Raw genomic sequence first — 16,542 nt, forward strand, 5'->3', positions numbered from 1 at the left:
GGGCTACGCACTGAGCTAGGAATAACGACACGTAGTCGGTGGGTTGAACTGGAGACTGGTTTATTCGAATCTTGCCGCACTGGCTTTTTATCAGTTAAGTTCCCGCACTCAACGCACGGCAATGACATCAGAGGTGCACCAACCGAACTTCTTCCCATGCGCGGGCTTTCTCCCCTCACTGTTGAAGAAGAAGGCCCAGCGCCATTTTGTGGCTGGCCTGTCTGCCGATGCGCGCGCCGACTTTGGAGCCGGTTCGCTTGCGTCGAAGGTGGGTCACCACACCACATCCTTTACAATCAGTACAACCCCTTCAACTTGCTAGGCTTGCTATGTACTGACTCATTCTTTAAAAAATAAGTTCTGTTGAAAGCATTTTTAGGAATTCTACATGTGTCATATCTTTAACTTGGACGGTAACAATGCTAATGTGTTGATGTTAGGGTACTTGTAATCAAGGAATAGCATCCCATTTTCTGTCTAGGCACACTGCAGCCTTCAGGATTCAACAATTTCAGATGACTCTTTCCAGTTTATAACATCAACTTATATAATTAACTCAGTTCCTCTCTCTCTCCACAAATGCCTGATCTGCTGGGCTTTTCTACTGTTCTTTATTTCAGGTTTACAGTAACTACTGTGTTCTGTATCTGACAGTTCCGACGTTCTTTCTTTCTTGTGCTCCTTCATTTCCCTTTATTTGCACCTCCCCTCCCCCCCCCACCAGACAGTTATGTTGCTATCAAGAAGCATTCATCACTCTACTTGATGTCAGTACTATCTGTTATCCAGTTTCTACCCTATCACATATATTCCCTTTGTTCTCTCTACCCTCCCCTTCCCCCTTTTCTGGAACTTAAAACATTTACCCTCCTTCTCTCTCCATAGATGTTGTATGACCTATAGTATTTTCAACAACATCAAAAATAGAATTCTGTACATATGTCTCATTATTGTCTGTGATACATTACTCCAAGCAAGTTGACTGTCACATACAGCTAAACAACACCAGTGACAAAAGGAATTCTGAGTATGTGAAATAGTTTCTCAAATGTGGTGAAGTAATATATTAATGCCAGTATGCTCTTAATCAATGCCAGTTGCATGCACCTATTTATAAACTAGTCAAACTTCGCAGTATAACCCATGCTTTATGGAAGATTCCTTGTATCATGAGCACCTGTATAATAGATACATGATTGTTCTTATATAAATAACTAGTTGACTGCAATTGAGACAAACGGCATGTTTCTATGTAAAGGAATCTATGTAAAACAATATTAGGTTTAGATGAAGATGGATAGGAGGAGGTTTTTCTGGAATATAAATGAAGTCTAGAAAAAGGCCAAATAGTTTGTTTCTGTGTGTAGACTCAATGTAACTTGGTGCGCAGTGTCCATTTGAAACAAAAAGGGAGCACAAGAAGTCACCTACTTTTGCCTTCATAGAATTAACACAGATAATCTCTACTCATCATTTAGAATAGGTACTTTCTTCTTGAACTGCGTGGTTTTCCTGCCGTTTTGGCAAGAAATATTTGGCATCATGAATCACAGCTTGAAGGGAGAAATATTTACAACCTGCTTGGACTAGTCAATTAACATTAAATTTTTATTGGTATTTAAAATACTATAAAATACTAAATTTATGTAAGAACTCCTTGTTGTCTTGACCTGTGAAATATTCAACTAAAAACAGAAAATTCAAATCACATGAAGGGATTTTTTTTTATTTTGGTAGCCATCAGTTTACAGAATTAATTCACTAAAAGGGAGATGGATACCGTCAGTGCTACAATTTCAGCATTTGGTTATTCCAAAAGCTGAGGATACTTAAATATTTTAGGATGTTGTGTCATTATTTTTGCTTGTCTTACTAAACACCATTTATTTTGAATGTGGCATCTATAACTGATAACGTGTAATTTGTTGAATGATATCTTGAATGTGCTGAAAGCATATGTTGCATTTTCTCTCTAGTTTTATTCACTCATACCTTCTCAAATTCAGTCCTATACCAGTAACAAGTTAAAACCATTCTTTGATAATATGGGTGATGAACAATGCCAGACCATTTGGCAATGGAAGATGTCATACAAGTCTGACTCTATTCATACCCGATGTTAATGTGTATGTACTATATGATACCAGGTTTGTGAAACTTAGGGACACAGAGATAAATATTAATACCCACACTGCTGGTCTAGTGTTGATTGGAAGAGGCTGTGGATTGAAGCTAGGAGAATGCTGCTCTGTAAAACCTGTTGAGCAACCAAAATGTTCATGTGTGTTGGGGATAATTTTAGAAGCTGCTCTTCCTGGGATTTCTGGCAGAGGATATCCCTAACCCCACCCTTTTCTTTTCCAAACAGGCCTTAAGGATACTCATGCAAATGTCACGTTCCAATAATGCTTTAATTAATTATGTAAATAGAAATACAAAAATAATGAATTTTTTGGCAAATTATTGGAATGTTGTTTTGCATCAAAAGCTACCTCAACGTATTCTTAGTTGGGAAGTCAGTTCCATGGCATTTTTGTTCATGGTGCTAAATGTGCACACATTCAAGAAATTGACATTTTATTTCTTACTTGAAGGCATTTTAATCTTGAGATTCTGCTTTGTGACAATGTTAAATTTTGAAACTAATAGCTATCCAAGTAGAGTGATTGAAGAAGAAAACTAACCATAATGAGCTTATTTTTCTTTTTGCAAATGGACCCCACAGTACAGAGAAGAATCTTCTCCCTTACCAGAAACAAACCCTGATCTGAAGGTCCTTAGATTGCACTGTGACCTTACATACAGTCTGATGAAAACTTCTCAATTCAATATGAGCAGTTTTCTTCATTTAGGGAAATTGAAGCATTATTCTGAACTACATATTAACATTTTCAGCATGTAATCCCAGATATGATACTATTTATATTGGCTACTTGGTGAAAGTTGTCCTGGCAGAAAATGTATTAAGTTCAGATTATCAAGTAATGAGAAATTAAAAAAACTTCTCTTTTGATAGGTGCAGAACAACTAAATGGGATGCATTTCTGGAGACTCCTTATTGCCAAGCGATTGATCTGTACCTCAGTACTGGTCTGTGAATGAGACTTCTGAATGTTAGCCTTGTCCTTTGCTGATGTCAGAACTGGCATATTTATCTTTTCACAACAAGTCAGTTTGTTGTTCTACATCAGCAGCCTCTCACGTCTTTCTTCAGCTATTGAACCCTTTCCAGTGTCAACACATTCATTCTGTATGAACCTGTTAAAGCACAAGAAGTGTTTTCACAGATTAAGGCAATATTTCTTTTGATTAAACAAGGTTAATATATGCACAGCTAAGGGAGACAGATTTCACCATTCAGAGTTGAGGAAAGATTTGCTTTTTTTAATCTGACTGCTCAAGGTGTTTGCTCAGCAATGGGCTGAAACAAAATAGAGCTTCAATTTAAATTCTGAGGTCTGTCATCTTCAACTGCAATAAAATTGTTCTATTGCTTTTCATGTGATAACAAGTAGTAAATTTATATCTGTCATCTCCATCACAAAATTTAAAGGCAAGTTAATATTTCAAAGCATTATGCAGTTTTCATGTTAGTGTATGCATAGTTGCTACCTAACTGTTAGAGGCAGAATATTTTCACACCCCATGGGTGGCACAGTGGTGCTGCTAGTAGAGCTGCTGCCTCAGGGCTCCAGCAACCCAGGTTCAATCCTGACCTTTGGGTTGTCTGTGGAGTTCACACATTCTCCCTGTGACCGTATGGTTTTCTGGGTATTCTGGTTTCCTCCCACATCCCAAAGGCATGTGGGTTAGTAGGTTAATTTACCATTGTAAACTTCCCATAGTGTGTAACAAGGTAATAGAAATTGTTAATAGGAATATGGGGAGAATAAAATAGGATTAATCTAGGATTAATGTAAGTGGTTGCTTGATGGTTGTCATGGACTTGGGCTAAAGTGCTTGAGTCCATGCTATATGACTTCATGATTCTAATCTCACACTATTACTATTATAAACTATCAAATAAATTGATTTTATGTAACTATTTACTGAATATTAATATACCATAATGTGGTAATACATGAAACATATGTTCATCTAAAAACCTACTTACCAGACTGGCCTAGAAATTCTAATGCATCCAAACAGATGTGTTAGATATGTGGGGCAGCAGGGATGCCGCATCTATTTTGATCGTGGGCTCACCTCTGCAAACTTTAATGCAAGGCCTTGGTGTGCAGCAGGAGCTAGAAGAGAGGTGCCTAGGCAGGGCAGACATGAACAGCAATTCCAGTGTTGGAGGGACTGAAGCCACAGGTCCTACCCCTTAGAGTGAAAAGGGTGTCAAGTTTCTACCTCCAGTGCTCCAACAAGACATGCAGGTTGGCACTAAGGTTGCTGGCGGCAATGATAACGTTTCTGTAAACGGAATCCATCATTCGGAGCAGGTATGTACATTTGAAACATAGAAAAGTAGGCCATTCTAAACAATTGTAGCTGATCCTCTAGCCTGATACCATATTCCTAATCTCTCTCAATACTTCATATTTTGTGTCTAGGAATCTATTTAGCTCATCCCTAAATAAGCAGTTTGACCTCCTCAGCTTTCTTTGATAGATAATTCTGAGTAAAGAAGTTTCCTCTCATCTCTGTGCTAAATGTCCTACCTCGTATCCTGAGACTGAGACACCCTTGTTCCTCAGCTGGGAGAAACATCCTTCCTGCATGCAGTATACCTACCGCTGTCAGTACGTGCTTCAGTAAGAGCTCCTCTCATTGTTCTAAACACTAGTAAATACAGGCCTAGTTGATCCATACTTTCCTCATGACAATCCCAACATCCCAGGAATTCAAAAAAAAACTGCAGATGCTGTAAAGAGGAATATCCCAGGAATTCATCTGGTGATCCTTCACCACGTCCCTTCTATGGCAAGTACATCTTTTCTTGGGTCTGGAGTCAATGTTGAGGATAACCAGGGACACTTCTTCCTGACTGTTCTTGTACTTCTAGTGGACCGGTCCAATGAATGGGAAAGGGTGTTTTCTGTGATTGTGATAGAGGAGTCTGCAGCGAAAGATATGATTCCATAGATATGACTATTAGTCTGTTTGTTACTTAGTTTCTGGGAAATGTTCCCAATCTAGACATGTCCCCAGGTGTTTGTATGGATAATTAAATTGGTTGGGAGTATTGCCAGATCTTCTGTGCTACATTCTCTTGTGGGAAGACCTAAATATTATTTTTATTTCTCTCTGTCACAGCCCTCCCTCTCACTTCCATACGTATACTTCCATACATCTTCCCTCTTGACCTGAAATGTCAACCGTCCCTTTCCTGCACAGATGCTGCTTGACATACTGAGTTCTTCCAGCAGTTTATTTTTTTGTACCAGGTAGCCAGTCTTGTTAACTGATGGATACAAAAAACCAGTAGCAGGGAGGTGTGTGAGAGATTAGGACATGGGAGGTAGTGGTGGTTGGGAGTAAGTGGGACTTTGCTTAGGACAGTGGAAGAAAAGCTTTCAGCAAATAGGGAGAGGCGCAGATATTCCATCAGTGCAAGAAGGAGTGTCGTGGTAAAAGAGAAGAGAGAAAAGCCTGTTATGGCATAGTGGAGAGAGAGGCTGCAAGGACGGTGCCGGAGATTGCGGCTTGCGATATGTGGGCTAGACATGAGGGGGTTTAGAAATCATGCTCTGGGAAGAGAGGAACCAACAGAAGGAATGCTATAAGTGCAGTAACCTTGGTCCTCCTGCCACCCTTCCTTTTTTGGGTTTTCCAAGCAGTGACCACTGTTCTTAAATTGAGTTGCTTCAAATACCATTTTTTAAATTCATTCATGGGCTGTAGATGTCACTGGCAAGGCCAGCAAATAATGGCCATCCTTTAGTATAAGATATCTTTATCAGTCACATGTACATCGAAACACATAGTGACATGCATCTTTGCATTGAACATTCTGGGAGCAGCCCGCAAGAGTCGCCACACTTCCGGTGCCAACATAGCATGCCCACAACTTCCTAAACCGTACGTCTTTGGAATGTGGGAGGAAACTGGGGCACCCGGAGGAAACCCACGCAGTCACGCGGAGAACGTACAAACTCCTTACAGACGGCAGCCGGAATTGAACCTGGGTCGCTGGCGCTGTAATAGCATTACACTAACCACTACACTACCGTTCCACCCTGAGGCTTGCAAGACTGTGTTTCTCAGCATTTAAAAACCAGCCACATTGCTGTAAGCCTGGAGCCATGTTTAGTCCAGACCAGATAAGGACACCTGATTTTCTTCCCTAAACATTATATAAAAGAAATAAAAATCAGCTAGTTCATCATTAGTGATGCTACTTTTTTTCATTATTCAGATTTCTTCAGTTATCTGAATTAAATCCCCTCACTGCCTGATGGGATTTACATTCTTATCTGTGGTTCATTTGTCAACTGGATAGGTGGTCCAGTGTCTTAATCATACTAAACTGGATGGAACATGCCCTTATGAGGAACTCGCTGCATAAAAATGGCAGCAAGTACACTTGTGGTTGGTTGAAGTGTGTTCCGTTACATTTTTTTAAATCCATCCATCCTCAGTAGTCAGAACTCAGAGTGGTAATTAAATCAAAGCCTTGGATTTTGTTGTCAATGACAATCTAATTGACTAGGAGAGTTAATATGACCAGTTTTTGTTCATCTACTGCATGTAACACTGTATATTGAATTTCTGAAGTTCTTATGGAACCCCCATTCTGGATAGGTAGAGATTTCCTACATGTCAGAAACCCAGGATATCTGTCATCTGAGATAAATTCTGATGAAATGTCATAACCTGAAATGCTAAATATGTTTCTCTCTACATAGACAGCATTCATAGTATTTTGTTTTTGTTTATGATCTTTTGTTAATGCTGCTCACTTTTCACAAAATGGAAGATAGTAATGCAGTTATGAAAGATGTGTTGTTTTAAGACATTTTTATATCATTCCTTCCTCATGTAGATTGTGACATTAAAAGTAAAAGCTTTGGTGACTGGTGGTACATCAGCACTTCCAAAGCATGTTTCCAGATCTGTTCATATTTATTAAGATAAGGCAAAACTAACACACATTCTTACTGTTTTGTTACATTTCAGATTGTTACCTCTCTGATAGTTAATTGTATCTGGGGGAAAAAATAATACCTGCAAACAATCTGCCTCCCTCTTGTCCCTTTACTACTGCTGCCAACATTACAAATAGTAACAGTCTGATAGAAACTTCTAACATGTAGTAAAATTAACCTGACTTAAGAGTTCCCTTCAGAGTGTTTGATCATCTTATTGGGAAACATGTTGTTGATGTAGGCAGCTACTTAAGATTGCCATGTAATGGCCTTCTTTTCTCTTCTCTTCCCTTCCAAAAGGACCAGTACCCTCTTTGGCACAACTGTGTACCAGCTTGGGTTCATAGGTGGAACATGCCTACTTTAGTCTAAGGAGAGCACCACTGTTCGTAGTGAATAGTTTCTCACCTTCCTTGAGTTCATGATTAGATTAGATTTGAGCATCTGTGTGGTATTTGAGTTAATATGTTATACAGTTTAAATTGTTTTCACGTGGCAAACAAAACTTGTCCAATGCAGAGTATATCCATGTATTCATAGACATGGGTTGTTCTCTCTTGTTGATGGACTGTTGATCCAATGAGATCATAATTTAAGACTGCTGTTGGAATATTATTTATCTTCAGAAATGTATATTACAAAAGGTTTCAAGTTCTTGACTATTCCAAAATACAACAAAATGAATAATCAAAAATTTTAAGAATGAAATCAAGCTCTCTAGTCTTGATCCATGTGGATCCTATTTAATGTTAGCCAAGGAATCACAATCATATAACACAGAAACAGGCCCACCAAATTCTCACTGATGATCAAGCACCCATCTACACTAATCTCACTTTATTCTCCCTAGATTCCAATGAATTTCCCCCAGATTCAATCAGTATTCTAAAATACTGTACTAGAAAATACAAACATGAGTTTTTACACATCCAAAACATTACATACACACCAAGGGCATTTACAATGGCCATTTAACCTACCAACATGCACGTCTTTGGAATGTGGGAGGAAACTAAAGAACCTGGAGGAAACGCATGCAGTCAAAGAGAGAATGTGCAAACTACATGCAGACAACCATGGAGGTCAGGATTGCTGAAACTGTAAGGCGGTAGCTGTACCGGCTGCACTGCTGTGCCATCCTCATGGATGATGAACAACACCTCTTTAATTCCTTTGCATCTAATGGCAAATATGCATCGACTGTTAAAAGCAATCTGATTTGAACACTAATAAAGAATGTCTTAATTACAATTTTCAAGAACATTCATTAAGAAAGCACTATAGGAATTGAAGATGAAAGTTGTTTGACTTGTGGATGTATTTCCACTTCTCCCCAATTTCACTTATGAAGAGAATCTTGTGAAATACTGTATTAGAAAATACAAAAATGAGTTTTTCCATATCCAAAACAGTAAAGCCTAGAAATTGGATCTATTAGATTTGCTCTTTATGCACATTTGATCATCTCCAGGTAAAATCATTGGGAAGATGGTCTGGGCAAGATGCAGTAATTGGAAACTTTTGATGCAACTCCCATCAGAAACTGCAAACATACCTTTTTAGCTCATGATTTTGAGTGTAAACCACATCCTTCTACATTTTTTTTAGGTGATTATTGGTTAAAGATAAACAAATCACTATTACATCACCTAGAAGTTTTTGGACAAAGGATGAAATGCATTGCTGAACTCAATATTTGTCTGTAGTGACACTCCCAGCAGAAGCTTGTTTATACCCAGTTAAAGATCATTTGATTTTATTGTTTCAGGTTGACGAAATCTACCATGATGAATCATTGGGTACCCATATCAACATAGTTTTGGTCAGGATGATTATGGTAGGCTACAGACAGGTGAGTCAAAGACACATAATCATTTTTACTGGCTTCTAGATGTTAATTATTTATTTTTCTCAAGCGATTACATGATTACATAATTTTAAATTAATTATAATGTGTTATAGAAGATTTAGCACACCATGTAGGAGCCATGTATAAATATAATTACCAATAATTCCAATAGGTGAATTGTAAGGATTTTCTTCAAAAGAATAGTAATGATGTGGAATACACTATTACAAAGAGTATAGAGACTTCAAGTGTGGCTGACACTTGCAGAGATGACCACCATGACCAATGTGGCAGCAACTATATAACACACATTATATCTTACCTGTTCTTCAGTTATGAAATAGGGTGTTTTGCATGATGCTCCTAATTAATTCCTTTGTTGACTGCTATTGTCGCTGTTCCATTAGTTGCATGCAGCACTTGTATTTTTTCCCCTGCATTGGACTTGAATGATGGTAAGGGTTAATTAGCAGATGTTATGCATGACCAATTGGAAAATTACACTAAATCTGCTGAAATGCATTACACACCACCTTAATTCACACATTCTTCTTTCACAGATTCAAAAACCAATTTACTCAATTGGTAAACATGACTCTAATTTGACATTCTATTAAGAAATAATCTCTACAAGGTCAATGGCTACATGCTTGGGCATTGATCTTCCATGATATTTGCAAGCTAAATATTGTGCATTGCACAAAATAAAATATTTATTTTATAAATTAATTTGCACTAATATATTTAGCTATGTGGTAAATATAGAGGTCATAGAATGCTAATATTGTTGTTGTATTTGGTAGAAAAGCATTCTTAGATTTATTAATTGGTGTAAAGATCACAAGCAGTCAACATGGGCTGTGTTATGTGGCTTGCCTTCTCACCCAAGCCTTTTACTTGAAATCTATATTATTTTGACATTCCATTTATTTTTATAATTTTCCTTAATGTTTAGGTCCATCGTGGATTAATATCCTATTAGCTTCTGTGTTTGCTAACTGTTTAAATAGATGCCTGGAATTATTTATCTTCATTTGTAGAAAATAAGGCTTTTGAATTAAAACCTTTTGTATCATTTAAAGTAAATGGTGAATTAAAACATTCTATTTCATGTAAAATAACTCCGTCTCTTGAATCAATTCATTTTATTATAAAGTACAAGGAATATTAGAAGCAATTGTGATGTGCTTGATCTTCATGCTGATGGAAGAACTTAAGCTTTCTCCACTTCAATATTCATTCAGTTTCTTCCGCTTCAGTACTCTAACTGTTGAGTGTTCTTTTGCTGAGGTGATTTGATTGCTCGATTTAATCATTGAGAATTAATGGACATGGTTTTTTTTGCCAACCAAAATTTCAGCACACAGGGATCAGTTTTTTACTTAAATTGCTGGATGCAAAATGAAATGTAACAGCCATGGAAGAATGCATTGTAGCATACATCACCTCCTTCCTATTTGTTTAAAATAAATGTGGTTCTGGATTTATTATGGGACGCTCCTGTCTGATTCGCTTGATTGATGTTTTTTCTTTGAAATGGTAACAAAGAGGGATGGTGAGGGCAAAATGATTAATGTAGTCTGCATGAATGTTACCAAGACCTTTTGGAAAGGTCCTACCAGGAAAGTTGGTTAATAAAAGTAAAAGCCCTTTGGATCCAAGAGAGAGTGGCAAATCAGATCCAAAATCGGCAAGAAGCAGAAGATAAAGGTTGACTTGCGCTTTGTATCTCAAAGGCTGATCATGGGGCTCAGTGCTGACTTAAGAGTCACTGTTATGGATTTGGTTACTATTGGTGAATGTCCCTTTAAGGCATAGCACAGTTGTGTGTGTGTGTGTGTGTGTGTGTGTGGCGTGATTACGACAACAACAGGAGATAAGGACGTCATGACATTTTTGGAGCGGTCAGTCAGAGAGAGGGAGAGAGACACCTGTCTGCTGGTCTCTGTATTGACGGATGAAAAACAGTAACTGTGTCTGTCACTACAATCCATGTATGGATTTTTGGAATAATCCAGTGGAGTCCACTTTGTCGTTAACCTGTAGAGGGAAACAGGCATTTCACACATTTGTCTTCATTCATTAGGGCATTGAGTACAAGGGTTGGGATGTCATATTACAACTGTACAAGATGACTTAAATTATAATAAGAGACTGGATAGGCTGAGTTTAGGAGGCTGAGGGGTGAACTTCTAGAGGTATATAAAATATGAGGGGCATAGATAAGGTGAATTGTCACAGTCTTCTTCCCAGTGTAGAGGAGTTTAAAACTAGAGAGCATAGATTTAAGGTGAGAGGGGAAAGATTTAAAGGGGGCCTGAGGGGCACACAGAGGGTATTGGATATATGCAACAAACTACCATAGAAAATGGTAGATGTGGTTACAGTTACGTCATTTAAAAGACATTTGGACAGGTATATGGATAGGAAGGGTTCAGGGGGTTGACCTTTAGCCTGCAGAAGACGCATATTAAGAGATCACTGAAGGGTACCATTTTGTGAAATCACAGGTAATGAGCTATGTTTATCGTTGTCAAACTTGCTTTCCAGGTGTGATTAAAAACAGGCTGCTTTGTCCAATTCTAGAGAGATGTACTTATTTTCCTCTAAAATTTACCTTTGCTTTATTGCCTCTGCTCAGAGATTTATGATTAATATCTCAATATAGTTTTAAAGAATTCAAGAGTCAAGGCTCCAGCATAATTCAGAATTATGCTGAAGTCAACATTTTCTTTGAGCATAATCTGAGGTATTTTTCCACCTGCTCACTTTTGTACCTCTGAACAAATGAGCATCCCATAGATGTACTGCAGCTCATGTCACAAATTATTGATGAAAATCAAAGCAAGTCTTGCAGAAATCCTCAATTTGTCCTTCTTGGCAAAATGTTCAAAAGTGTCATAGCCTTTATATTAAGTTGAACATCATGGGACAGAAAAAAAACAAATAAATGTAAGTGATGAAGAAAATACATAAAGAATCTTAAAGGAAAGATGAATAATATTTCTGATTATCATGTTTCATAATATTCTGAACATTGTGCATATTTCTGGCATTTTCTCATTAATATATTCAGTATGAAAATCTCAAGCTAATATCTCTAAATTCTGAAAAATAAGGAGTGTATTTCTCCTGCATTTAAAATTTCTATGTATAATTTTATGACTTAAAGGTATTTTGATGTTTAGTTTAGTTGTGTTAATACTTCGTGCCTTCAGACATCATACTGCTTGCCAACATGATGCAAGATGATGAATTTCTAAATTTATCAGAGTCTATTATCTTGCACCATCAAGCAGTCATCTACTTTAAAGCAGTCTCATCTCAAATACTTCTCCTTAAGATATCACACAACAAATTCAAGCATCTAAAGGGGGAAAATAACGTTTGATTTAGACTGATTCCTTCCCAATTGCCTTCTCTATCTGTTAACAATGTTTTTATGCTTTTTATTCTGGGAAAAAAAAGTTGCTGTCCTAGAATTAGGTTACCCATTTAATTTACCTGGACTTCCGTAGCTTCTCTTATTTAGTCAATAATTGTCGTTTTGATCCCATCAAAACAATTACATAACCAAACAATGCTGGATATAGATAATAAAGATGTAAAGGAATTTGAGGATGGCTTTAATAGAAAAAGATGGAACTGTGTCGGTTTCCTGCTAGCTCTAAGTGCTTTCAAGCTGGTTTGCCTGCTTATTCACCTGGTCATTCAAAATGAATCTCTGTCTTCTTGTTGACTTGTTTGGCCCAACTGCTTAATGATCTAAATTCTTTCTGCTTGTTTGTCCACACAGCTCTGATAACTTTGCAGTCTGCTTGCCAAGAGTGCACCCTGGCCTGCCAATCCATAATAATACTTCATTTTCGTTCACTTGTTTCTGGACTTGCCTATCTTTGCAAATCGTCCAGCAAGACTTGAAAGGATGAAATTAATAGGGGAATGAGATGCAGGAAGGCAGCAAAAAATGAACAAGCATAAAAAATAATGAGATCCATGAATATTGGATCAACAAAGTATGAATTAAACGAAGGGGAAATGTAAGAGAGTGAAAGGAGTAGGAGAGAAAAAATGGAGTAAGATGGCCATTTTTTAAAAACAAAATGGAAGTACTAGCACTAGCATCTTTAGATAGAGGCATGTATCAAAGTGCAGAAAATCAACCTATATGCATTTGCTTATTCATCCTTTTTCATCCTGTTATAATTATCATTTTCATCTAATTATAATTTCTAATATTAAGCATAAATTCTGCAACATCAGGGAATTTAAAAAATAATTATATAATTATATTTATCTATATTTTTTGTGTCCTCGTATATTCTCAATATTTAACAAGGAAACCAGCCTCTTTCCATTCTTATTGCCCCAGCAGCTGAAGGTCTGCATTGTTGAGCAATGGCAATGTTGTATCAGCATGAATCCACTGAAATGGTGAAAAACCTATCTTTGTTCAGGAAGCAACAGCAATTGTGAATTGGTTTTACCAAAAGTTTTCAGCGATCTAAAAATCTTCTGCTAGTATTTTAAATTACATACTTGCTGATACAATAGAACACTGATAATCCTCTATCCAATTATTAAGAATTCTCAGTGGTTCGATGTCTGGTTCACAGGGAGATTTTTCTCATGTTCCCTTTAAACTCACCGGGACCCTGTTCCCCTGCTCTTAATAAATTCACTGTGACACTGTTTCCAGCACTCCTTATACACTCACTGAGGCCTTGTTTCCAATGCTGCCTTTGAACTTGCCAGATTTTGTTTCTCTTGCTCTCTTTAAACTCACTGGATTCAGAGAAAAATTTATTATGCTCCTGTGTAACATCTTAAAGAAAAGATGAATTAATGGTCCAGAAAAATTGTTAAAAGTTATCACCACTAAAGTCCTGAGGGTGACGGAATATCGGTTTTACTGTAACTGGGGGAAGAACAATCATAGTTCAAATATTTTTGGTCACCATCTTCAAGTCTCACAAGCTAAGGAATGTATGACTGGGAATTGGCTTACAGTTCAACTTTGGCCTTTCTTGATCATCTAGGTATCAAGTTCAAGGTTTGATGGCTACATTTTGAATCAGTAAAACAGTTCTATAGTTAGGTTCTTTCAGAAAATGATAATGGACAATCTTTTTTTTTAAACTGGGATGTGGGCATTCATTGGCAAGACCAACATATTCTATCCATTCTTAATTTCCCTTGAGAAGGTGTAGCCATTTTGTTGTTGAATCACTGGGGTTTTTTCTAGTGAAGGTGTTCCCATACTACTGTTTGGTAGAGAGTTTCAGGATTTAGCCCCAGCAATAATGAAGGAAATATTTCCAAGTCAGCATGGTGTGTGAATTGGATGGAAATCTGCAGGTAATGATGTTCCCAAGTGGGTGCTGCACTTGTCCATTTTGATGGCAGAGGTCACTGTTTCGGAGGTGATGGTGTGCTAGTCTAAGTGAGTAACTGCAGTGCATTTTCTAGATGGCACACAATATATGCACTGTTCAACAGAAGTGCAAGGAATGAATGTTCAGGGTGATGGATGAGGTGCTGATCATTTGGGCTATGTTTTTCTGATGGTGTTGAGCTTCTTTTGAGTTTTGTTGGAGCTGCACCTATCCAGGCTAGTAGAGAGTATTCCATCATGCTCCCAACTTGTTCCTTTTTTTTAGATGGTGAAAAAATTTAGAATCATTCACCACAGGATAGCCAGCTTCTGACTTTCTCTTGAAGCTACTGTATTACATGGCTGTTCTGGGTGAGCACAACGTTGTTGATGGTGGCGAACTTGACAATGATAGTGCCATTGAATGTCAAGGAAGTGTGTTTGTGGTCTTTATGTGGCACTTTGTGACTGTTACTTGACATTTATCATGCCACATACAGCCATGGACTGTGTCATTTTCTGAGGAGATGTGAATGAAATTGAATATTGTGCAATCATCAGTAAACATCCCCACATCTGATCTTTTGATGAAAGGAAGGTCATTGAAGATGTTTGGGCTTAATACATTGCTGTGAAGAAGTTCTGCAATGATGTCCAGAAGCTGGGATGATTGAGTATTTTCTCCCAATGACTTCGCTTTTTTTCTTGGGCTTCTTGATACCATACTTGCTCAAATGCTGTCTTGATGTAAAGAACAGTCATTCTCACCTTGCCTCTGGAATTCAGCTCTTTGGTCCATGTTTGAACCATGGCTCTGATGAGATCTGGAATAGAGTGGTACTGGTAAAACCCAAACTGGGTAACCAGGTTATTGGTCAGTGAGAAGGTTATTTGTCAGTCATATTGATGGCACCTTCTACAATTTTGCTGCTGATTGAGGGTAAGATAGTTGGGCAGTAATTAGCCAGATTGGATTTGACCTTTTTTTGAATATGACATGTCTGAACAATTTTCATGTAGATGCTGGAGCTGTGACTGTTCAGGAAAATCTTGGAGCAAATATTGGCTAAAGATTACCTTCTGAGGATAGTGGGAATATCAGGAGGAAGCCAAGATGAATCATGCAGTTTGCACTTTTGGCTGAACCTGGTCACAAATGCTTCCGTCTTGTCTTTAGCACTTGTGCTGGCCCCACCGTTATTAAGAATACAGATGCTTGTGGAGGTTCCTACCATTTGTTGCTTAATCATTCTCGTCATTAACAACTAGATGTGGCAGGATTGCAGAACTTTTGATCTGATGTGTTGATTGAGGGATTGCTTAGCTCTGTGTAACGTGCAGTTTTTGTTGTTTAGCAGCCATGTGATGTGTTGTGTTTTATTGTTGTAGCTTCACCAGGTTGGCACCTCATTTTTCTGTACACTTCATTGCTGCTCCAGCTATGCTCTTCTGCACTTCTTATTGAATCAGGGTTGATACCCGACTTGATCACAACAGTAGAGTGAGGGATATACCAAGCCATGAGGTTACACATTATGGTGGTGTAATTATTGCTGCTGCTCATTCACAGCACCTCCATGAATACCTGGCTTTGAACTGCCTTTAGCACAGTGCCAGTAACACTCAACACAATGAAGAGTGTCCTCGGTGCGAAGACTGGACTTTGTCTCCACAAGTTCATATTTACATGGTCAGTACTGTTATTTGTCACGGGTACATTGTAGAGGATATGGTCATATCAGATTATCCTCCATGTTGGTTTGCTCACTGTTTGTCATGTACCCAATCTGGCATATTTGTTCTTCAGGGCATAGTTATTGATGAAGAGTGAAGTATTGCATGTGGTACGGGAAAACAGTCTGACAGATTACTTGATAAATGATAGGATATTAAGAAGTGTTGAGGCATAGAGGGTTCTTGGAGTGCATGTTCATAGATCTCAAAACATAGAGATTAATAGATGAGGTAACTAAGAAAGTACAGGAAATACTTGCCTGTATTGGCTGGGGCTTAGAATGTTAACAGCAGAGAGTTTATGTTAAAACTGTATAAGGCTCTAATTCAAGCCTAGTTAAAGTGCAATGTACACATTACAGGAAGGATGTGTTAGAAAAATATAATTCTGAGAAGAAACCAACTATGCTGGGATTGTTTTCTTTAGAACCTAGAGGGGGATAGGGAGATTTAAATAATTTATGGGAGGCCTTGTTGGTGAATAGGAAGAA

General features: G+C 37.9%; 1 protein-coding gene across 1 annotated transcript in view; it reads left to right on the plus strand.

Annotated features, from left to right (window-relative positions):
- Positions 1–16,542, plus strand: part of LOC127584633 (A disintegrin and metalloproteinase with thrombospondin motifs 14-like) — a 163,826-nt gene that overhangs the window by 98,125 nt on the left and 49,159 nt on the right. The window contains 1 exon segment of the mRNA XM_052041452.1: positions 8,863–8,946. Within this exon segment, the coding sequence (XP_051897412.1) occupies positions 8,863–8,946 (84 nt within the window).

The sequence above is a fragment of the Pristis pectinata genome, chromosome 30, assembly GCF_009764475.1.
Source record: "Pristis pectinata isolate sPriPec2 chromosome 30, sPriPec2.1.pri, whole genome shotgun sequence".
NCBI lineage: Eukaryota > Metazoa > Chordata > Chondrichthyes > Rhinopristiformes > Pristidae > Pristis > Pristis pectinata.